The sequence below is a fragment of the Varroa destructor genome, unplaced genomic scaffold (assembly GCF_002443255.2).
Source record: "Varroa destructor unplaced genomic scaffold, Vdes_3.0 BEIS01000001.1, whole genome shotgun sequence".
In the NCBI taxonomy this organism is placed as follows: domain Eukaryota; kingdom Metazoa; phylum Arthropoda; class Arachnida; order Mesostigmata; family Varroidae; genus Varroa; species Varroa destructor.
The window spans coordinates 64,719,727-64,743,300 of record NW_019211454.1 but is presented as its reverse complement, the minus strand read 5'-3'; the positions used below and the strand labels follow the sequence as shown (position 1 = coordinate 64,743,300).

Sequence of the window (23,574 nt, the reverse complement as noted above, 5' to 3'; positions counted from 1 at the left end):
AAATGTGCCCGGACACCGTTTACGTTGTACAGGCATTTTCTAGAAATGATGATTTTGTGATCTTTGGTGATGGATTTGGATGAACCTTTGGTGATGACTGAAAGTAAATAGTTGGTGTAAGGACAACAAGCATTAGTCGAAACCCGGAATTATCCATGGCCACGAACTTGTAGAGATTGATACAATCGAACGCCATAGTGTTGCTTAACTGCATTGTCTAACGTCTAAGAAGTCGAATAGCGCGACCGCGTTTTATTCGCTCTGTGGCAGTATGTCCAGTACAATTGCACCAACCCACAATGCATTAGCTCAACCAAGTTGTTACCTCACTATCCAAGGTAAATAGGAATTACTAATCCTTAGATAGCCGGTTAGATTAAAAAAAAAAGTTACCGCGCATAAGAATGACTTATTCTATTTAGAGATGCGTATACTTATCAGTCAATTTGTCTAGCAACCCTCGTTGGCGTTATCCAAGTTGAACATCTACCGACACGTGGGTTGGAAAAAATTATTCTTTAGGGAAATAAAATGGAAAGGTGTAATTAATTTACTTAAGAACAACAACGTCTTTCAGCATCAGCCATGTTGAATCATGAGGCTGAGTCGATTTTCGGCATGTTGTAACGAGGTAGTCAACCCGTTTGTCTACGCGTTTATACGAAGGTCCGCCGGATTTAATCCGATGGATAGTAATACGATACTGTCTCTGTATGGGTAGGCTTTCTATAAAGGCCTTCTTTCAATTATCCGTTCACTCATTTTCATGATGGTGTATCTCGGTAAATAGAGAAAAAGAAAGGAGAAAGGTTTCGGAGGAGATCGGTAATATTTGGACCTACCTGTAGGATAGGACAATGCGATCTGATGATCGGGAACATCTATCAGTGTCTCGCATTACCATATTACGATTTGCCTCGTTATCCGCTTTAGCCAATGGGGCAGCGTTGTCACAACCGGACAGGTTTCATTGTTTGCTAGGACGATGATCCGAGTATACATTTGCTAAGACAGCAAACGTTTCACTAAATTTTCAGAACTGTTTAACATTGAACAGTGTTTCAGTACTATATATATCATTTAGGGGTAATAAAAAACAATTCGAAGACGTATTTAAATTGTCATCTCTGAATTAAACATGCGTAAGGCTCTGCTTCGAAGGAGAAACAATCTCAACGATTTAGAAATTGGGTAGCAAATTTAAAGTTGCATCTCATCAGAGGCTACATTAAACTAAAATTGTTTCTTTACTTAATCTCAGTTGTGGTGCAGTGTATGCTGCTGAAGGGGCTTGAATAGGCGACTTATGACTTCCTGCAGCCAGAAATAAATCTGAGTGACTAGTTCATAAATAGTCAATTCATCAAGGTAGAAGTCCTTCGCCGAAGGCCCGGATACGCTTTGTAATTTGAGGCATCGGAGCTATTGACTACACAAGTCATCTAATATAAATATCAGTTCCATAAAGACAATTATCGTTCATCGTTGCGCCATCAATACGACATTCTGAACACGATAACATAACCATTACACTGTACCTATTTGTTCTGCTGTGGATCGAATAGAATAAGCGCACAGGCGACTTATATAAGGTCTAAAAGGTCCGTTCGCTGTTTTATTGACTAATTGTCAACCACGCAACTACTTTGACATTTAATTGGTGAAGCCCAAACACGATCGTTTAACGACAATTTTAAAATTGTCAAAAACTTAAGCTTAATTACTGCACCCCTTACGGTGTATGCTGTTCGTCTGGTGCTATTGTTATTTTTTTATTGCCATTTTGGATTTCGCGGTTTTTTGTTCGTTCTTTTTAGTAATATATATGTCCCATTGTTGTGTGCACGTGTCTCCCACTCGACGATTGTAAACGAATCTTAGCGACGAAACGAGGCACTGAAGAACTATCCCGTTCCATTCCCCGAAGTCGCTCCCTGAGACATGTAAGAGCTCCCAGAGCTCAGTAAGGGAACGGTAATTTTGGAGCTGTGTGCTTACGTTTTTTCAATCTGCAATGTGTGGACGAGATTAATTTGATAGAAAAGTTGTTATTTCATCATATTCATTATCGTACACAATACATCAATTCTAGCCATAAACACAGCCAAAGGGTCTCCTGCTTCACATAAACTGACACAGGTGCTCGGACGCTGCCATGTTTTTTTTTGTTGTTTTTACAGATCTTCACATTCTCGCTGTTACGGTTAATTATACATTGGCACGGACATGTATACGCGTCGCTATGTTTTGTCGCATGCTACCGTCCTATCTCCATGAACCTTAGGCAGGCGTCTTTATCCGCTATAAATTCATCCTATTTAGGTCCAAGCATATCGAGAGGTACGACCAGCTGGTCAAACTGTTCGGGAGTGAGAATGCCAAGCTTTACTGCAGTTGCTTTGAGAGTCGAGCCCTCCTTGTGAGCTGTCTTGGCAATTAAGGCAGCCTTATCGTAGCCGATGTGCGGGTTCAGCGCAGTTACCAACATCAAAGACTCGTTCAAAAGCTTTGTGATACGATCCTGAAACGCGCACATATAATGAAGTGCAGAGAAAATAGATAACATATAACATGCCGTTTGTATTTAGGCTTTGTAAAATAATTCAAAGGAACCCAAAATGATATTACAGTAGAATAGATTTATTGACATCTTTCTGTTAGTTTCATTAAAACTAAAGATTCGTAAAAACTTCATCCACACGTTTGATCGTTTAAACAGCTATTAAATAGAATCCTCCATGTCAAAAATGTGCTTATAAGTCAGGAAATATTTCAAATCCTATTAAAAAGTACACCTCGTACATAAGAGGACATAAACTGATGTACTTACTTTGTTTGGTTTGATTCCGGTGATACAATTGTCAGTAAAAGAACTGGAGCAGTCAGCAATAAGTCGGATCGAACGCAATACGTTAGCCACAATCATCGGCTTAAAGACATTTAATTCGAAGTGGCCATTCGAACAGCCTACCGCGACGGCCGCATTGTTACCCATCACTTGAGCTGCAACCTACGCAGAAAACACTGCACATTAAATATCTACAATCGTAATAAGTTAAATAGGAGAAAACCTATTTATATTATAGTACTTACCATCGTCACGGCTTCGCATTGGGTAGGGTTCACCTTGCCGGGCATAATCGAGGATCCCGGTTCGTTTTCAGGGAGAGACAGCTCACCAAAACCACATCGAGGACCCGAGCCCAAGAAACGAATATCGTTAGCAATCTTCATCAATGAACACGCTAGGACATTAAGAGCGCCGTGTACCTGGACAAACGAAATGCCAATTGACAATCTAATAATTGAGTCAAGTTAAGAACGCACAAGTTAAGTCGACACGACACAAAAAAATCAAACGTTGTTATCCTTGAGTATATCACCATTATACAAGCTGTTATTATTACAATAATACCACTGCTCTATAGAAAAGAACCCCTACCCATCCGACCAATGAAATCTAAGGGAACAACTTTTTGAGAGTTAATCGTTCATTCAATTCTATTCTTGTTACCATTAATAATGGTTTCTCACCTCAGCCATTGCATCATTGGAGGCAAGAGCCTCGAATTTGTTAGGCGCTGTTTTAAACGGCAGGTTGGTCAGTTTGGACACTGTTTCGGCCATTTTCTCAGCGAAACCGATGTGTGTATTCAGACCAGTACCAACGGCTGTACCGCCAGCAGCGAGATAATACAGGCGAGGCAACACAGCCTTCACCCGTTGGATGCCAAACTCAATTTGCGTTGCATAACCTCCGAATTCTTGGCCTAAATATCACAATATCTTTACTTTATTCTTCGTTACCTGTCTAGACTTGAGTGTCTAACGCTAAGATAATTACGTACCAGCAATAAATGCACATTGACGCTTTGTTGTAAAAAATTAATTAGAAAGTTCTCTTAACTATACTAACCGAGGGTGAGTGGTACAGCGTCCTGTGTATGCGTTCTTCCGATTTTGACTATCGTGGCAAATTCGTTCTCTTTTTCACGAAGTGCCGACAGTAGCTTCTCCAATCCAGGAATAAGTCTGTGAAAGCCAATGCACTTAATTTATACAAAACTAGGCTAGATGGCACCACCGTACATAAAACCTAAGCACGTGACGTTTCTTAGAAATTCGAGGTCCTTTTTGTCAGTTCAGTAAATTTCTTTTGTGCACAAGATGTTTTTTAGCATGATTATAAACAACATTTAGTATAACCTGAATTAATTTCGATCTCCCTATACGTGCTGGCGTCGAATATGTCCTCATTCAAACAAATTAGGCGTAAAAATAATTGTTGTTCTCTTGTAAACAGCTGAATTCGTTGTAACGCAGCCGTCATTAATCGAGCAGACATAATAATAAACATTTCAGGGAAATTTGTAATCAATTGTTACAATTTTTTAATGCATGTTCATGATCTTTCTAAACTTCCGCTAAATCAACAGCTCGGAACGCTTTTGTGTCAGAGGTATACTGAAGAGCCAAAATATGATTCATATATACCGTTGATGAATCTCGACGGCAACAGCAATATGCATGGCGGTGGGATACGTATCGTTAGAAGACTGTGACTTGTTAACGTGATCATTCGGGTGAACAGGTTTCTTCGATCCCAATTCTCCACCAAGCATTTCAATTGCGCGATTGGCTAAAACCTACATAATTGTAATATACGATACGAATCGATACAAACAAACAAACAACAAAATGTTATTTAACTATATTCTACACGATATTCACCTAGAGCATGATGCGAAATGTGGTGCTGGCGGAAATCCGGAGCAAAAAATATGATAAATTCTATATCAAGTGGCATGCACGAGCTGCGCAGAATCGTTTAAGGTCAGCATTTGAAAAGGGCATAAATGACCGTCAACTCTGGGCACGTTAAACGTTGCGAGATCAGATGAAGATTTTTTTTTGTTGGAACTACTTGTTCGGAAACGAAAACAAACAACAAAAAAACAAACAACAGCATGTAACATATCACCTATACAAATAGAAAAGAATCGGCAATGGCCATCGTAGTAGTATATACCTCATTCATATTCATGTTGGATTGGGTGCCCGATCCGGTCTGCCAAATAACAAGCGGAAAATGCTCCAAAGAGATCTTGCCATTGATCACCTGTGAAAGACATAAAAACATACGACGGTTATGATTTTCAGTTTTTCTGTTCACCATAAAATATTGTAGCGTATTTATATTAATATATGTGCAAAAATGCCAATGAGTTCAATCTCATCATAGACGTGCGAAGATTTCCCAGTTTACCTCATCGGCGGCTTTTGAAATAGCATCGGAAAGTTTGGGCTCAAGTCCGTACTCCTTGTTAACAACGGCAGCTGCTTTCTTAAGAGTAGCGAACGCTTTGATGACAGCTTCTGGCATTCGTTCGCGTTCTCCTGAACGTGAACAATATCAGAAAGCAATTGTAATTGTGTTTAACACAGGTATGGCAACAAATGAACGCAGATATAACTTTTCTTTTAGTTATGTTTATAGTTACAATTTTCTTTTACACAAGATCTGTGAAAACGTTAGTATGGGAGAGCTAGTGGAAGAATAATCAATTATAAAAAAATACGCTCACACATCAGGCTAGTTATTTTTGAATATTGTTTTCCTATGTCTCCCTTAACGGAGTTTGCATTTAAGCGCACTTTCTTGCATGCTAGCTCCATAACATCCAATTTGCAGATGTCAAGGGTACACTCCAGTTTAGGTAGACTACCCTATTCACTATTATGTCTGATATGTTCCATAGCGAAAATCAGCAGTGCTTAATAACTAAAACTATAAAAGGAAATAGAATCTGCTTACCTCCAATGTTAAAGTTCATCATGGATCGAGCCGTCTGTGCACCATAGTATTTATCGGCGGGAACCTTAAGCTCACCGAAAGTGTCCGATTCCAAGCGTACCTAAAACAAGGATGGTCAGGAAATAGCAGTCCTTGTTAGCCTATGACCTATACCTTGAGCTCAAATGGTGACCCTGTCTATAATTGATTTGCGATACGTGTAATGAAATGTATAACACATTCAAATTACGCTCTAGCTGGCTAAAGATCAATTTCATATATTACACCCCAGCGGATAAAACTGTACTTAACACGGCCGTACATAGAACTGTTACGGCTCACGTAAAATAATCTGAGTCGCACAGATCAAATGCTGCAGAGGGCTAGAATGCTTTGCTCCAGGGCGCGCTTTAATTGGGCTGTTTGTCGTAAACTGGCCTATGTCCATGCGTTATTCTTCACAGCGGACGGACAAATAGCAGTTTTTTTCAGAATTAAGCAGGGCACATACTATGGGAACACCAGTACGTCGTTTTAAAAATTCGAGCGAAAATCTATCATAACTCAATCTTTCAAACCTCTACCAAAACAGAAAAAAAACCCAATTGTTTTTAGAGTTCATGCGGCAATCTGAGAAAAAATCTCCTGATGCAAATCGGATCTTTTTAAGCTATTTTTGGTATGCCGAGGTTTTCGATACAAAAATTACAAAAAGTACAGAAATTTTTAAACTTTTTGGCTCTCTTAAGCGCTTTTATTTTTGACATCTTCTGTTTGCGATCCACCCAAAATTTAATTCCGCTCTAATTTTTTTGTATATAATGTATCTGAGCGACACGTTAAGGAGTTCACTGTTCAAAACCTATTTGTAGATTAAACGAATATTTTAAAAATAGTTAGTGGTTTAGCTACTGAATTTAAGTTGTGATCACGGCGGATGACGATTATATTGAACGAACATGACTCTCATGTTTTGAGTATTTTGCTGAAATACATGTTTTTGTTTTACATGTCAGTCTTAGAAATTAAGCATGGTGACGGTTCGTTTAGACTGTTTATGTGCGCCACTCATTCACTCAAATCGTATCAGCGTCGTCAAGAGAATTTTTAAGTTTCTCTTATCCACCTTATGTGTAAACTGTTCAGTGGCTTCAGGATAGCTAAACTTCTGGCTGACAAAGACAGGGGTCGCTGGTTGAAACCTTTAATGACCCCCCACTTGTTACGAAACATGGTACAGGTGAATAAAGAAACATATTTACTACATTAAAGAGGGCTGCATCAATGCAGTGTGGTGTCTTTAGTTTATATATGAGATAACAATGTATATCCCCTCTAGTGTCGTGTTTGCCACGATGAAGAATGCGTCTTTATGTAAAGACGCATTCTTATTCGTATTGACAACTAGTAATTGGGCTACACTGATGAATATCAACACAAATATCGTGTGTATACCCAAAGGTGATGAGAAGTATATTGCCGTCACGCCACCAGAGTCGTCCTTGGTCTGTCCGGCTATATCTTGCAGTAGTGAGATAAGATGTGTGTTATCGCGCTATCAACAATACCATAACGTGACCCAGGTAGAAATAAGGTTCCTTGGGCCTCATGCACATAAATCGACCTAAAAATGAGATATAAACTAAGCTTTTTAATTATGCCATTACCTGCATGGCATATTTAAGCAGCTCTTATTTACTTATTTCACACGCTCCAATACACGTTTGCACGTTTTGGGCTTTGCGTGCACTGCATTCAACCTGTGAGCATTTTGCCGTCGATTCTATCAGTTCACATGATGTTTACTACGAATACATATTTTAATGTCAGTCGAACACGATCGTCAGAAGCACAATTATCAGTTCGAAATTTCTAGCAATACACTGCACCATATATCCAAAGAAGTACCCCATCCCACAAATTTGCCATCACTGCGCGGTTATCCGAACCAATTGCCTGTTGATTTATTCATATAACGTAAATGCATACATTAGCGTATTTTAGACCTTGACCATTACGGCTAATTAGTATTTCAACAACTAGCGCTGGGGAAAAACTTACAAAGGAACGCATATTTGTGTTCCGTACATGTATGTGTGCGCTTAAAATCAACCAAAAGCCATCAGTTTAAAGTTTCTATGTCATTTTCTAATGCTTTCTGCGTGCAAATTTCCGCAGACTTTTTACCCAAAAGCATCCGTGGCAACCCAACGAGAAAATTATATCATGTTCCTGCTCAGAAAACGACAAATGAGAACCAGGTGAGCAAAGGTCAGCAGCAGAAAGAATACCATCTGCCGGAAGCAATGCGCCGCATTAGAGCGTGTACTAAAAAGCCCCACCAGCCAATAGGGCCTGCTCCATAGACCGGGTCGACTAAAGCGGCCGATGCACTGTTCCATCGCTGATCGTATAGATCATCTTCTGAGAAAATATCAACTTTGGTCGTTTTTCTATTTTCCAGCTTCATTCTGCCTTACCTTATCGGCCATGCTTCGTTGAGGTACGGCCAGCAAGCGAAGAGTTAATGAGCCACCAGCTCCGTTGCACTGAATAGAGCGAGTATATAATGAACGGAACATTTTCAACACTCACAATGGAGCGAGTCGGCGCAGAGAATCACACCACTGAAGGGAAACTGCAAAGACACCGCGACCTCCTCCCCGAAAAGTCCGCTCTACACTTAGTGCTCTAGCTGCAGATCATGGAGCCAACCACAGTCGTTAGTGTCTTTATTAATAAGCGCTAATAGAAGCCTCTGAATATGGCAGTGGTGGAGACGCAAGCAGAGCCGTATAGATCCCTTTAGCTGACTAACAGACTCATCTGATCATAATGCGTATTTCTACTATAGATTCAATACACAGCTATCGTGCGTAAATAAAAGTTGTGATCGCATTTGTATGGCGTTCTGCTGAAGCTTCTTTGTATCGCGCAGGAATAGAAACAGCAACATCAACCGTGCAAGATGGCGGCGTCAATGCGTACGATCGCGCGCTCTGCGAAACTTTTGCAAAATCGAGGTTTTTCGATGAAATTCGGACTACGGACTTATCTCTCTTCGGCGTACGCTTGCAATGAAGAATGGGCCGCACAAAAACGTAATGATCCTCTTCTGAAAATCCCCGATGCGGGGCAGTATTTTGTTGACATCTCGAGACGGTTTGTAGCTAAAGCGAAGGAAAACTTGGCAGTTGATGTGGACATATTTGTAAACTCGGTCGAAGGCGAGGTCGTAATGCAAGAAGTAATAAATCTACTTAACCGGTGAGTACAACAAAAGAAACATGTTATAAATTACAAGCTCGGTGAAGGTAAGTAAAAATACAGTTAAATTACAAGCAAAAATAATGCGTACATCTGCCAATTTCAGATCTAGCAGAACTAACCTATTTTTAAATGATCGCGTTGACCCATTTGTAAGAACTACCCGAGTGGTGGGTTTAACGCAGATATTATTATTTGACTTCTTCTTATTATTATTAATTGGCGTATAGAAGCATTTTAAGCTTTTCTTTCTTCTAGCACCACATATGTATATGTATATATATATATATATATATATATATATTAGTGCTTCATTATTCAGATTAGGATTATGCTTAATGATAAATCCTTGCATTAGGCCAACATAACTAACGTGTTTACGTTGTATCCACTTAAACTGTACAGGCTGCGGCGATCGAAGCACACGGTGCACACGTTACCGTCGACGGCATGTGCAACTGTTCGGTATATGCTCTCTATCGGCCAGGACGCGAAGTTGATAGAAATGCTCGAAGACCGGTTTGCTTATGGACTATTCCCCGACGTTCCAACTATGAATTTGCTGCTTGATCACTTTCTGATGAAAAAGGGAAAAGAGCGTGAGGCCGCCAAGGTATGAATGCATTTCATAGACATTAAAAAATTTGTACTCATGATTTCCGGCAAATCGTGGAATTGCACAACGAACCTTCTTCGTTTGCAAGATATCTGATGCCATAATGTCTGAAGCGTTGGACGACTTTCACTAAATGAATAATGTAACTCCGATCTTGCTATCAGAAGCCTTTTGAAAATCACACTTCGCTACTACTGTTTTCAACGAATGTATAGTAGATGCTGATTATTTTATTGACCAACGGTTTACGACTACGTTGAACTAACTCGCACTAGTAAGGACCTGTCAAAAACTGGAACTGGTCATCGATCTAAGTAAATTGTAGTTACCGTAAAATCGATCAATCCCTCAACAAGAATCCCTCACCATATTTTAATCCTTTTGTTGCGTTTGGCCCAAGAATGACCTACACGTTTGTACTTTAATGCCCCCCATCAGATAAAATAGTCATTTTAGAGATATAAATTCAAATAGGTGATGCCATTTCGTTCCTTTGTCGAAAGCAAACAGTAGGTTTGTTCGAGTTGTCACAATTGTACCATTATTTTTTTACTATGCTTTTTGGTATTACATGTCGAGGTGTACTTTTTTGCTTTTAGGTTGCGACTGAGATGATGCTACAAGAAAATCCTGGAAATGAAATTACAAGAGTGCTTAGCCTTCTAGCATGCATTAAGTAAGAAGCCACTTATGTTATTCTGAAGAACCCAATGATATAACCCAGTATCCAACAATGGTCCATTGCGCTGTGTTATTATGTTCTAATTTATCCGTACTCACTTATGTTAAGAACGTTTTCTAATCGAAGAGTTACACGTATTATGTAAAGAATATGAGCGAATCCGAAAATATGTCAACTAATTGTTTGATCTTCTTATCGACATTGATATGTTATTATAATCAATTGTTTCCTATACATTCAAGCCCACTAAAAGACTACCAAATACATCCGTAGTATACGGTACATTGTAGCAACAAAGTTTTTCTGTGATACTCTCAGCTAGAATTTCGTTGAGGTGAACGAGTGCTTAGAAGGACTTCATTAAGTGTAGTATCAACGATGTGCCTTCGACAAAAGCACAATCGGGGTGAACTTATGCTTACAAGTTATCCCAATAACTTTAAGAAATCCCAATTTCTTTAACAAATCTAGCATAGCAACCATGCAAGTAGTTATTAACTTCGATAGTCCTTTGTTTTCTTTAACTACCTACTGTATCTAGCTATAGATTTATGATCATTTTTGCCAATGCTAACATTTCAACCAGCATGGCTGCATGCTTCTTAGCTAGTGGTTATCATCGAAACGCACGCCATGATAGACACGGTGTGGCCTCATACTGAGGAGGCAGTATCGCCAAGTTTGACCTCTGCATATGATTTACTAGGCAGCTTATGATAAGCTCATGTGAAAAATTTCTTTACAGATATTTATCCACCGGAACAAAGGCTTCGCCATGGATAAATGCACCGCCGACTCCTGAAAAATCGAATGAAGACGATGAGATAGAGTATGTAAGAGTACCCAATCTGACGAACTTCTTTTTTGACGATCATTTCGATCTAACGGATCCTGATCTTGTGATTGGAAAAACTCTGTTACACTTTAACAAAGGGCGCCAACCAGGTCTCGTCAAAGACTCGGTACATCTTGTAGGGCTAGCGAGAAAAGGCCAATGGGAGCGGATGAAAAAGGATATATCCAGTGTTAAAGAAATCTGTAGTGATGCCAAGGAGCTTTGCCTTCAACGGTAGGTGCAATTCATTTACTAACCATCCTTGACCCTTTGATCTATAGTAGTCTTCAGTGGCTGTTATTTGAATCATGTATTTAATTTACTGTTTTTTGGACATATATATACAGTTGTGATCCTGAAAATAATTTTGCAGTGATTTTTATTGCAGACTGACGGAATTTACTGAGACGGAAGGTGCCGAAAAGTTTGATCCTAAAGCAATCATTGGTATGACAAGTCCAGATATTAGTGGCCTGCTTGCATCCGCGCAGAGGGTCTCCGTGCCCGACTGGTTTGCACCACAACTGGAAAAGATCAAGGTTGAACCTTAGCTATATTTTTGGATGAACGAATGGGCCGTCGTGTACAGACTATAAAATTGACCAAACATTTATTGTATTGCATATTCCTGCTGGCTTTTAAAGAGCACGTTGCTTGTTTGTTTAAGAGCTCCTAAAGTGTGTTGTGGTGCTTATTTCTCGTAGGTGAATGATGCTAGCTTGATCTCCCTATTGGAAGCTGAGGCCAACAACCTTTCGCCGCACGAGGAGTTGGATATAAAGAGACAGAAGTAAGGATCCAATAACTTTATAACATTATATATGTGTTTTATATATACTTTAAATGAAGCAAGCTGTGCCGTTGCCCATACATCTGTGCTTATTCAATCCCCAATAAAATCTTTCTAGTCTATTATAGAAGCTGATCTTTGAAAGGAGGAAGATATTAATCATGCTTTTTCTAATTTTAGAATTCTAGAACTGCTGTCTGGAACCGCTATTAGAGATCGCGTGAAATGAGAAAGATATCCATAAAGAAAAATCTAGTAGGTCAAAGTCAAAGTATTGTGCTCTGTGCTCTGCTCAAGTTTTTACGCATATCTGGGTATTCTAAATTATAGAAAACAAAGCTAGCTAGTCAAGCAATTAAAGCCAACAAAAACTGGAAGCTCAGTTCATTAGTATACTAATTATGACTGGGTTTGTTTTCGAATTGCATGTTATTGTACAGCACGTAAGAATAATTAAGAGGAGGTATCAAGCTAAACACAGTAGTGTATTCGCTCTAACGCGAATTTTTTTTAATTGTTATTTTTATGCATTCCCTGCGTGATGAAGTGCGTTATTTGCTCAATGGGTGAAAGATCGAAAGGCGGCAATTGATGAACAGCGTGCCGCTATAGACCGGGTGCGACGCATTGAGATACTTCGCGCAAAAAAAAAGGAGCTTGTTGAAAAAGAGGAGCTTTATTACGCTTTTGAGAAGTAAGTCGCCGTGAATACTTCACAGTTCCACATGTATTCAAGGGGCCTGACTTGAGCTTATCAAAAAAAGTGAACACATTGAACTTGGCAGAAAATTTCCGACAGAAGACATTATGTGCCTAGGGTACGAAAAAATAATTCTGATATCACAATAATTCTTAATTTAACGCTGTTTTTTTGTATTCCAGTTGGAACAAAATCGAAATGTTACTTGAGGAAATCAACAAGAACTTTGTCAAAGAAGAAAAGGTTGAAGAGTATGTTCCACCAGAGGTCAAAAAACGAAAACAGCTCACAAAGTCGGAACCAGCCAAGGTCGCTACATAAACATTGTGCGACGTGCATCCAATATCAATCTTAACAGCGCTCCGTTAGGAGCAAATTCGTTTGAAGACGTCTATCGTGGTGGCCAGCTTCTCAGGTCATATTTGGCGGTCGCCGAAAAACATGCTAAACGCATATAGGCTGGGATTTTAGAATAGCAGGTAAAAATCGCAAGATGGAAAAGGTAATCACGTGATGAAGACGATCGAATTCAAGTGGCAAACGGAACGCTTTGGCGGCGCACAGGCGAAAACATCAAAGTCGTACGCTAGGCTAAAATCAAACGAGAAAGTTCGAGGAGTCGTAGAAAAGGGTGTAAATATAATTGTAATATGTAATAACGAACTTGTGAGTCGCTGTCTTTTATGAAGGATATTACGTATCGGCGAATCAATCGACCCTGTTTGGCACTATCACTTTCGTGGAAAATATGTGTGATTTTTATTGATACGTTTCGTGCTTCATTAAGACGCTGTTACGTCATATACATGCTATTACGTGTAGCTCATTTAAAACATCTCAATCCGCAAGCTGTTTGCCGTAGATACTCGAAGGGTTTTAAGGGGCTCCACTACTGTCAGGTAGCACTGGTTGAAATTCCACATAACTTTGGCAAAAACCTAAAAGTGAAACTCGGTATCTATAAACGAGATTTAAACATTACTACACATAAAAAATATTCGTAGATATACGTGTAATAAAACCCAATAAAACCGGGCGTTTTAGAAAAAATTGCACCAATCCTTAGTGTTGCTTCGAAAGTAAGGAATACAATCACCATTTGGAAATAAATATTAGTAAAGACCAAATCTTATCCTCAGTGGCAATAGCTTACGTCAATACGTCTTTCAAGGCTTCAGTACAAGTCTAGTTCGATCTCCATATATCATGCGAGAACCTCACTAAACTAAGTTTTGAATATTTCTATTCTAAAGTCTATGAGTGATGCATTCAATTATTGTAAAATAATTACTGGTTCTAAACGTCGACGGTACTGACCGTTTGCACGAATGGTTTCGAGGTAAAGTAATTTTAGATTAATTAGAAATTTAAGCACAGATAATGGATACTTGGACCATGAATAGGATTTGCATTTAGTAGTTTAGACAAATTCTATAATTTTAGGAAAAAAAAATTAATGGATTTTCAAAAACGCTTTCCCCTATATTGTCGTCGATTGCTTTCCACCGAATTATTATTCGGCAAAGTCTTTGGCTTTTGGAAGCGGTAAAATAGTTACGAATCACTTAAATTAAACGATTTTTGGATTTTGCAAAATGAGAGGTCAAATTAATCCCAGTGCAGAGTGCTAATTTGTAAATTAAAACCAATCCCTTTCCTCGTTGTTTCTCCTGCAAGGTCGTTCTATATCTCACACATTCAATCACGGCGTAAACTGGTAATCGATAAGAAAATATTTAAATATCAGATAGGTTTTACACATTTAACTATATGCACATCTGAGTTCATTAGGGTAATTATGACAACAATCTTTGTCCTACTGGCGTTTACTATTATACCAGAGCTAAAATATAGTTTTAAAAATAAAAGACGATGAATTTGGTTTTACATACATATCAAAATGAACCTGTACTAGGTATATTATAGTATCATAAACTGAATTTCTCAGTGGATCATATATAGCTAGCGCACTTCGACCCATCGGGCTCTCGGACACGAAGATTCAGAAAACTATAAAAACACTTTGGTTGTTTACCGAAACCACTCAATATAAACAGATACACGTGAAACTAGATCCCACTTATGAAGTACGAATTTATATTCTATCTGTTATTTTTAAAGAACCCTGATAGCGAAAAAAATACTTTCAAACATGTCCTTTAATTCGTATCAAGCCTTTAGTGACCAACTCCTATTATGAATTAACATCTCTCGACCATACCAAGATGGCGCTCGTTGGGTGTATCATTCCGCTTGTTGTGTGTTTCGTGGTCTTTTTTGGCTAGGTTCGGCGACGTGCAAGATGGTGAGAAAGAATCCAAAGAAATCTGATTAAAAATAATTGAGTTTTATGTAATATCTCTTTACGGCAAAAACGTCAAACCAACCGGGATTATTCCCAATTAGTGAAGCTGTGTTTCTTTGTGTTTTATGAACTATATAAAATATATTGTGCTTCACCATTGAAGTGTGCAATGTGATATCGTGTTCACGGCAAGATCGCTTGTGGATGTCCAATTCCCAGTTTAAGTCTCAGATTGCGTCTGCCTATCTCGACGGATGTGAACATTTCTTTTATTGACGCCTATTAAAGGCTTAGGGCCTTTATAACACTGTGCTTGTGATATTTTTCATGCGTAAACTTGAACGTCATGACTTGAACGTAGAATGAGATCAAACAGGACAATCTTTTTTAATTTCGAACTATTGGGCCTATATATAATGAAACCAGTGCTAAAAGGTTGAGCTGACGAAGTCCAGTATTGAAGTTAAATTTCATTTTTTTTATCCCTTGGTAGTAATTCGTAAAGTAGTACTTAAACATATATCGTAGCATCACCAGCTTTTCGTTTGAGCTCTTCAGGGTGTTTATATATTTATAATGGGACAATTGCAAGAGATTCGTAATACCTTTTGACTATCACTGTCTAAAATGCACAATCTAAGAGAACAGGCTAATTGAGTCTAAATTGCTTTGATGCAGACTGAGTCTTCGGTGACAATCCGCACCCGTCGGTACATGACGAACCGGCTTCTAAACCGGCGTCAAATGATTGTTCACGTTGTGCATCCGAACCGAGCAACTGTTTCAAAACAAGAGGTCCGTGAGCAGCTGGCCAAGCTCTACAAAACAACGCCGGACGTAATCTTTTGCTTTGGCTTTCGTACCAACTTCGGAGGTAAGCGTCTATATAAGTCTCTTCCATTCAACATTGAAAAATGGACGAATAACGAAAGCACGCCGTCGTCATCTATAACTTTGAATGCTACAGGCTCGGTTTTTGCCATTTTTCTTCATATTATGAGAAACAACAGTTTTAATTAGCAAAGCTAGCCCAATAATCTGACCGGTATCTGACAAAAAAATATGTTGTCAATACCAAAGATAAACAATATAATGGCAAAATAAGAAAATCAAATACATGATGCGCACCCCTTCAACACTTGTTCTATTCGTCATGATTTCAATGGTCCATCCAAAAATTAACAATATGACTTGTACCTTTTCCATTCGTGTCACGTAATATATCTGCAGGTGGAAAAACAGTCGGCTTTGCGCTGATCTACGACACCCTGGATTATGCCAAGAAGATCGAGCCCAAGTACCGTTTGGCTCGGCAGAACCTTGGTCCTAAAGGTAGAACAGGCCGCAAGCAGCGTAAAGAGCGCAAAAACAGAATGAAAAAAGTGCGCGGTATTGAAAAGAAAAAGGTTGGAGCCGCTGCGGGCAAAAAGGTGCGTATTAGTGCGTAAGCAGCAAATACACGATTTGAAATTCAACAAAGTTCTAATTATAGAACTTTCTAGTTCTTTGTCGAATATATGAAGTTGTTTTTTTACCAAGGCTAAATGTTTTTCAAAAAAATATTGCTACGTATTACACTAGCCGCGGATTTTCAACCCTGTTGGTAAAGCAGTTCTTCTATAAAGAGTCAAGATACCGATTTGATTTCTCGAACGAATGTTGAACGTCGTTGGATATTATGATATTATTATTGAGTCGTATATTGAAGCTTATCAGATTAATAATGATTAGATAATCTATTTGATAAATCAGTTTACGCAATTTAGTGCGGAGCAATAAAATGTTGTCGTTACGGTGCAGCGTTAAACTATGGAGTACTACAGGCTCTTGTCGTGCTCAGTACCGACCTTCAAACCTGCCGCAAGCCGGGCAAAATGAGGGGTAATGAAACGTGTGCAGAACAAAAGTAGTTTATCTTCAGCAAGCAAATAATATTTATTTTTCTGTAGCAGATAAGCACCAAATGAAAGTAACGTTTTGTTGTGTAGTTAGAACTAATCGAACTTGCAACAGTTTAAAGAAACAGCAACGCATGGTGTGGTTACATTGATGATACTACAATATCTGACGTTTCAATGTTTTGCCGTAGAGTACTGGGAGTATGTGTCGATGAGATTCTCAAATACCAGCATGACAGCGAAATCCGTTCCTATGTATGACAAATGCGACGTATATTTTATATTGATTTTCGAGCTAATACCCGTGTAAGACAGCGAAACAATCAAACAATTAAAAAAAGAAGTCAATAAAAAAAATGAATACAGTTATCCGCCTACCAATTTCACTTCATTCTATACTTCGTACAGTTTTATGTCTATAGTTTTTATAGTTAAATAATTTTATTAAGATTCACATGTGATAATAACACATGCCTGCAAAATGCCCTGCCTGTAGACTTGCGAGTACAACGTGCATTTTGCGTTTTAAGGAAACTTCCGTAAAGAATGTTAGATCAGTTTAAGCAGTGAGTTCTGCTTAAAGCAGCAAAAGTCTCTGATATATTTTACAACTGTGCCTGTCTATTATAGCTCCTTTTTCCACAGGCGGTTGACATGAGGTGTATAACTAACAGTGTCTTTGTTTCGTCATTTTGCAGTAATCTGTGCGAGAATAAGCGGAGCGTCGTTTTTCGTCTTTCGACAACTACCTTCGTTAACCCATAAATATGGGAGTCTCCAGCTAAAGGGGATCAAGGAATAGAGGTTGTGGGGTGTGACGAATAAAGACAATTGTAAATTGAGTATGGTGTGTATTTTCAATATATTACTGCTTTAAAAAATTGAGGCTGGGCTGGGGCTTTGACTTAAGATGTAAAAATAGAAAAATAACTTATGACTACCAAATACGCTTATCTATTTCTACTTTGAAACACGTTTCTGTTAAATATATTAATTAAAAAGATTAGGTGTTTTTACTGAAACATGATTTATGGCAATCTCGGATGAACTTTTTAGAACAGCTCAAGGGAATCTGAGTTTTTCAGAGTGTATTCTAGAAAGCGCATGCAATGGTAAGAAGTTGACGAAAACTGCCGATCTAATTTATGTTGGGCAAAAATTAGGCACTTCTAAAGTTAAACACGTTTGGATCCTTTTTTTTAATTATTTGGGACGTAACCGAAGTAAAGTTGAGCGTGGTTTAGGCACGATTTACAATCTATTTTGATTTCATATATAAAAGGAAACAAGCCAGAGCACCTCGCACTCTTTGAAGCGGCACTATTCACAAAAACGTTTCACGTTATTTTTAAGACTTTTTAATTATATTTGCTTCCTGCCGAGACTAAACTGCTTCAGTAATGTTGTTCAAGCGCTTATAAGATATTTATCCATAAAAGTCTTATTTTCGACGTGTTCACGACGTGGGGAGCAGAGAAATTGAGATGGGTTTAATGTTTCCGTCTATGTTCCTCAGATTAGAGGGTGAAAAGGCGGTGAAGAAACACTTAGGGATGATTCAGACAGCAACGATGCTGGTTATAGCAGGAATACAGGGTCAAAGACCGGACAAAGACTGTGGTTTATGCCACCCGTGTTTTCATTCATGCAAAAGTGAATCCGTGTGGGGTTGACGACGGTGAAGATCATGTATAGTGTTTTGAAGTCATTGCTGTGGGGCATCCTTAGTTAATATGTCAGTATGTATAGTTACAAATGACTTTCCATTCGCAGTGGATATCTTGATGTTTGGTCAGCCCTGTCCTTCGTGTGTCTTATTTTCATGGCAGCAGTTACCGCAACCTTTTCATGCTATGTATGGCTTTCCGTCATGGACGCTCATGGAGCTAAGTCAAATACGGCCAACCTCACCGCGCCCTAACCACATGACTTTAGCAGGCTGCAGGCAACTTCTTCGTCAAAGAAGGCGAGCCTTTTTCAGGTGCCATCCAAGTTTCAAAAGCCTTAAAGCATTGTTGAAACTGTTACTGCGAGCCATTTCATCACTACAACTGCTGGACAATAACGCACTCTGCATCGCCACAGTCCTTCCACGGAGTCGATATGCGAGCACTACTTAACTAAATAGTACAGGTACTCATCATTAGCAAATGTGCCTTTATCTGCCATGGGAACCGGGTACGGAATTCAAGGTGCTTTTCTGGATTAAAATAAAATTTATCTTGCGGAAACCTCCAGTCGCTAACCCGTAGGTCCTTTATGAGTAGCAAAAATCCTACTTCGTCCTACAAACGTCTTCGTTGGACATTTACTTACGCAAGTTCTTCGCGTACATTGATTGAAGTAACTGACCGTTTCCCGCAAATGTAACTATTATTGATTTACAGAAGAAAATACCTTTGCAACATCTAGCCAGCAACAGTGTGGGTTACATAGCCTCAACAATATGGTACAGATGCAAAGACGAAGCGGTGCTATCTGTCCAATGAGCTTATAATATCGTACCGAAACTTCATTGTGTTTTCAAAACTCTAAAGGTCTAAAAAATCGATCCACGATGATGTTTCCAAATTTTATTACACAAAACGTTTTGAGGCATTACGCATCTATTCTGTAATTTAGATTCGATCTGAGAACCTGATTAAAGCTGTGGTTATGTTTTGTAAGGAGAACGATTTGTCTAAGAAACTATAGCACTAAACTACTAACTATGGTTTTTTAAGCCTTGCGCTATCACCTCAATAAAAGAATGAGTACATCGGTATTAATTAACTCCTGAAGCTTCGTTGACGAGCGCGCCACATACGGCGCAATAAGAAAATGTTAGTCCACTAGCTAGAAAAGGTTTATTTTCAAACATTTCGATGCCGTTAAGCTCTATGATATACCGATCACGTGAGACAAGTGAGCCGCCGGCCAACCACACAGAATCATGTCAATTAAGCTTTTTTTTTTGCATAACCTCTAGTGTACAATACATAGATACAGTCGCTGGCCGACCCATTTAGATGGTATTTCCTGCAAAAGGTCAACACATTATTGGAATCTAAGGACGTATTTTAGCAAAGTGACTAGTGTTACTCAGTTGTACACCTAAATACCCGGAAAGGATCGCCTGTGGTGACACGTCCATTACTCTGTAGGCATTTTGTGAATATATGCGGTATAAACACAATGCCTTAGACGTACAGTGACGATGTTCATTGTGTCGGCCCATTCCATGACTCGCTAAGGCGCACAATTGCACATTTAATATGCATTTTGAATTTGATGGGCAAGTAGTATATCCATTAGCAGATGCATATTATATTATTCATGGACGCATGACGGATGATCTCAGTGCGGCTACTAACTGGTTTTCACGTCTTGTGTACGCTTGTAGATAATTATACCTTTTTCTATCTGTATGCAATCGGGAGAAGGCCCAGTGAGTGTGGTGAAAATACGACGCAAGTTTATGAGTGTGTCGGTTAAAGACTTCATTTTCTAATGCTTCACGTCTCTTCCGCAGCATTATTATTGTTCAGCGAGTCTGAGTTCCATGAGGTGGACACATTACTATTATGTTCATGTTTCATCAACCTTAATAGTAGCTGCTGACGTTTGACTATTAAATGATCGTTAAAACTGATTAGGTGGTCCATAGGCTAGTTCAAATATATCTGCTTTTGAGGCCTACACAAATATACTAAAATTACCTGCGGCGACAATCATAATGCAACTTCCTACGTTATCAAATCCGTTTGGAGCACTACCAATACCGTTTTTTTATATTTATGTTACAATGCTTCAATGTGTGTGAATTGTTCCGCTCATATGTTTCACACAAAACAGTTAACTACTTGTAAAGGAGTGACAGTTTTTTATTTACTTATTTGATGCGCAAAATTTATTTACTTTCTGTGCAGTCTTTTTTCGAATGACGACCGAAACATATTTTTTATATTTACGTCCACAAATACCTAACGTGCTAGAACCCTTAGGCATTACTTCAGGTGATTAACTATTAGCACGAAACGAAGTGTGTTTACGCCCAGAATCGAACCTAGACTATCACGTGCCCATGGGCTTAACAGGCAAACACGCACGGCGCAATCACGGGGGATTGAAGATAATACGTGCGCTGTTACAGAGCGCCTTCGAATAGTGCCTTGACGTCACAATAACTATTGGATTGTTGCATAGAAAATGCAGTATATAACAGAAGCATATATATTAAACAATTTCTTAAATACATAGTAAGAGATAGATTGGCACTAGAAACTTAGGCTTGCTAGAGTGAAAATATAAAAAATATAGATTATTAGTGGTAAAACAAAGAGGTGCTTAAACAATTATTGTTTGCTCTAACGAGTCCTTTTATGCATTTCTATTTTGTGAAGCCCTGAGACAAGGCGCAGCAACGCTGATTCTTGGATGAACTGCGAACTAGGGTGACATTGTACTCATCAGGCGTCTGGCTGGAAACGCAGAGTTATGCTTAGTGGAAATATGGCAATAAAATCAACCCCAATCGTGTAAAAGTGTTGCCTCTTTCCTCTTGCTTTTTTTTTGTTAACATATTTCAACAGATACGTGTTCCCAAAAATATTAGCGTCCTATTCCAATGGTAGTGCTGTGACCCATATTGCGCGTCTTCTTCCTGCAAACACTTCCTTACTGTAATGATACCTCACGCATTTGTATAACCCAGCTAGTGTTAGAGATTATTGCGGCAACAAAATCTTCATGAAGGGAATCCTTTTTTGAGGATGATCACGACATCAAGTCAAGTTGTACCGAATGCCTTATATCTTTAGGTTGGACTATAGCTTGCCCATCCCTACATGGTCCCGTCTTGAATAGTTTTCGTCATTTGAATTCGGATTCAACCCGTTCTCACTATGCTCTTTCTCAGTATAGGACAAGGGATTTTATATGTCCACTAGCTGTGCAATAATGTGTGAATGTAATACGCTTCAAATATGTGCGCTGTTAGACAAACTAAATACTACTGTAAATGTTTTACCTATTTTTGCAATTGCTGAACAAACTATAAGCTTGTTGAACACTAGAAAGAACGAATGCTTCGGCTGATTCTACTCCATAATCGTCCCTGTTATGCCCTCATACATATAGCGCGCGTCGACAATTTGCCCGACTGATTGATTCACTTGAGGATGGACGTGATCTTCTCAGATGTCGTCTCACGTCCCCAACCGGTTAGCTGGAACTACTGTTGTTGTTACTTGTCACGTTTGCACGTGCGTCAGTGTTACCCCACCACTGCTCCCCATTACCCCATGTTCGCCGAGTCACCAGAATCTTTGAGAGCTCGGCTGAACTTCGTCTAGGTAGTCTTCAGTGATGGCCACTTATCGCTAAGCGGTCCGGCGCACGTAAAATGACTTGTCACGGTCTTTGTGGAACTGCTTCCAAATGACTCCACTCAAAAGTAACCGTAGTCATCGCGGTTGCAGTACACCAACAAAAGAAAAAGGGAGAGGGCCTATAGTAACGTCATATGGCAAAGTCTGGGTTGCTATTAGCGATGTCGCTTATGGTAGTTGAAGGCTGTGCAGGTAAAGCAAGCTAAGACAAGCAGTGAACAGAATCGGCCCTACTTAGTTGGAAAAATATAATTCAATATAGCTAACTTCGACTGAAAATAACGAGAAAAAACTGATGTAATGCGTAAGGATAAACTGTTACGTGGCACGGAGTTTTACAAAGTTGGTTGGCGGACCATACTGGAAGATTGCCTCCGTTCAATGACTTAAATGTGGTTTTTTAAAGCCGCAGCAACAGCAACGACAGTAGCTTTTGTCTATGTAACAGGTAGGGCGAGTGATCCACATCGCGCGGGTTTTTTTGATTGGTGGTACATCGTTAATAGGGAAAACGACCAATGTGGGTTGCTCCGCCCCGCTGACGTCATAGACCACCACTCTTATAGACACATAGACCAACACACACGGGGCTCTGTGAAAATTGCAAAATCATCAACTGATACCAAACAGGGTTGCCTCGGCAAGCGAAAAGGTACCACAAACGTACCACACAGAAAGATCGGAGAAGTGGACGAGAAAGAGAGATGAGTAACCTGTCTGCGATCTAATCGGCGCTAATTCGAAACTCCGTCTATTCTGTAAGGAGATTCGTCTTCAGACTGGCCGTAGAAGGTATTGCCTACACGAATCGTATATATACGTAGTTTAGGCCAGCCGAAATCGCTAGGTTATGGATTTTTCATTTTGGGCCTATTAGAAGTGTACACCAAAATACCATATAGGCTTTAAGACTTACGAGTTGTCCACCACTAATAGGTCTTTTGTAAATTTTTTTATTCCAAATTCTGCCAACTAAACTTAACAATTAACAGAACAGCAAACATTTTTACGGCCTTGATCCAATCCTGCATTCTATTTGCTTACTGGCCTAAAGCTACCACAACCAATTTAATTCCATATACGTTTTTCATGTGCGTCGGGAGAAAAGGGGCAGTTCCATAAGAGGATATACTGGGACGCAACCTGTGCTCCAATAGTAATTTACTACGGTTGTGTTTCCTTGCAATATATGTTTCGAAATAAAAGTGCACTAAGTTCCGACTCAAAGTCTTAGAGCACGAGATCCAGCGTTTAGCGGATGGGAGCTCCATAGTACAAGATGCCTTAGCCGTTAAATCTGAGCTGCATATCAGTCAGA

At 39.2% G+C, this 23,574-nt stretch overlaps 3 protein-coding genes across 7 annotated transcripts; 2 read left to right on the top strand and 1 right to left on the bottom strand.

Annotated features, from left to right (window-relative positions):
- Window positions 1–1,583: 1,583 nt before the first annotated feature.
- Window positions 1,584–8,516, bottom strand: LOC111243383 (fumarate hydratase, mitochondrial-like). 2 transcript variants are annotated; one of them, XM_022788866.2, is made up of 11 exons: window positions 8,275–8,412; window positions 7,250–7,418; window positions 5,816–5,915; window positions 5,267–5,397; window positions 5,030–5,119; window positions 4,495–4,646; window positions 3,917–4,032; window positions 3,535–3,770; window positions 3,094–3,270; window positions 2,831–3,010; window positions 1,584–2,521 (listed from the first exon to the last, which is right to left on the bottom strand). In XM_022788866.2, exons 3-11 carry the CDS (start codon window positions 5,835–5,837, stop codon window positions 2,315–2,317), a joined length of 1,311 nt encoding a protein of 436 aa, XP_022644601.1. In that variant the 5' UTR covers window positions 5,838–5,915; window positions 7,250–7,418; window positions 8,275–8,412; the 3' UTR covers window positions 1,584–2,314. The 2 variants fall into 2 exon arrangements, with proteins under 2 accessions (XP_022644601.1, XP_022644600.1); XM_022788865.2 differs by lacking the exon at window positions 7,250–7,418 and having other exon boundaries at window positions 8,275–8,516.
- A 34-nt stretch (window positions 8,517–8,550) lies between these two features.
- LOC111243384 (uncharacterized) lies at window positions 8,551–13,739 on the top strand. Its single transcript, XM_022788867.2, has 8 exons — window positions 8,551–9,061; window positions 9,467–9,674; window positions 10,277–10,353; window positions 11,105–11,428; window positions 11,583–11,733; window positions 11,899–11,984; window positions 12,532–12,678; window positions 12,867–13,739. Exons 1-8 carry the CDS (start codon window positions 8,763–8,765, stop codon window positions 13,003–13,005), a joined length of 1,431 nt encoding a protein of 476 aa, XP_022644602.1. The 5' UTR covers window positions 8,551–8,762; the 3' UTR covers window positions 13,006–13,739.
- A 1,090-nt stretch (window positions 13,740–14,829) lies between these two features.
- On the top strand, window positions 14,830–17,730 carry RpS24 (ribosomal protein S24). 4 transcript variants are annotated; one of them, XR_002670452.2, is made up of 5 exons: window positions 14,830–14,989; window positions 15,668–15,863; window positions 16,220–16,419; window positions 16,790–16,870; window positions 17,586–17,730. XR_002670452.2 is itself a non-coding variant. In XM_022788870.1 (3 exons), exons 1-3 carry the CDS (start codon window positions 15,662–15,664, stop codon window positions 17,586–17,588), a joined length of 405 nt encoding a protein of 134 aa, XP_022644605.1. In that variant the 3' UTR covers window positions 17,589–17,730. The 4 variants fall into 4 exon arrangements, 1 of the variants encoding a protein (XP_022644605.1); XR_015329939.1 differs by lacking the exon at window positions 14,830–14,989 and adding an exon at window positions 15,400–15,424; XR_002670451.1 differs by lacking the exon at window positions 14,830–14,989 and having other exon boundaries at window positions 15,662–15,863.
- Window positions 17,731–23,574: the final 5,844 nt, after the last annotated feature.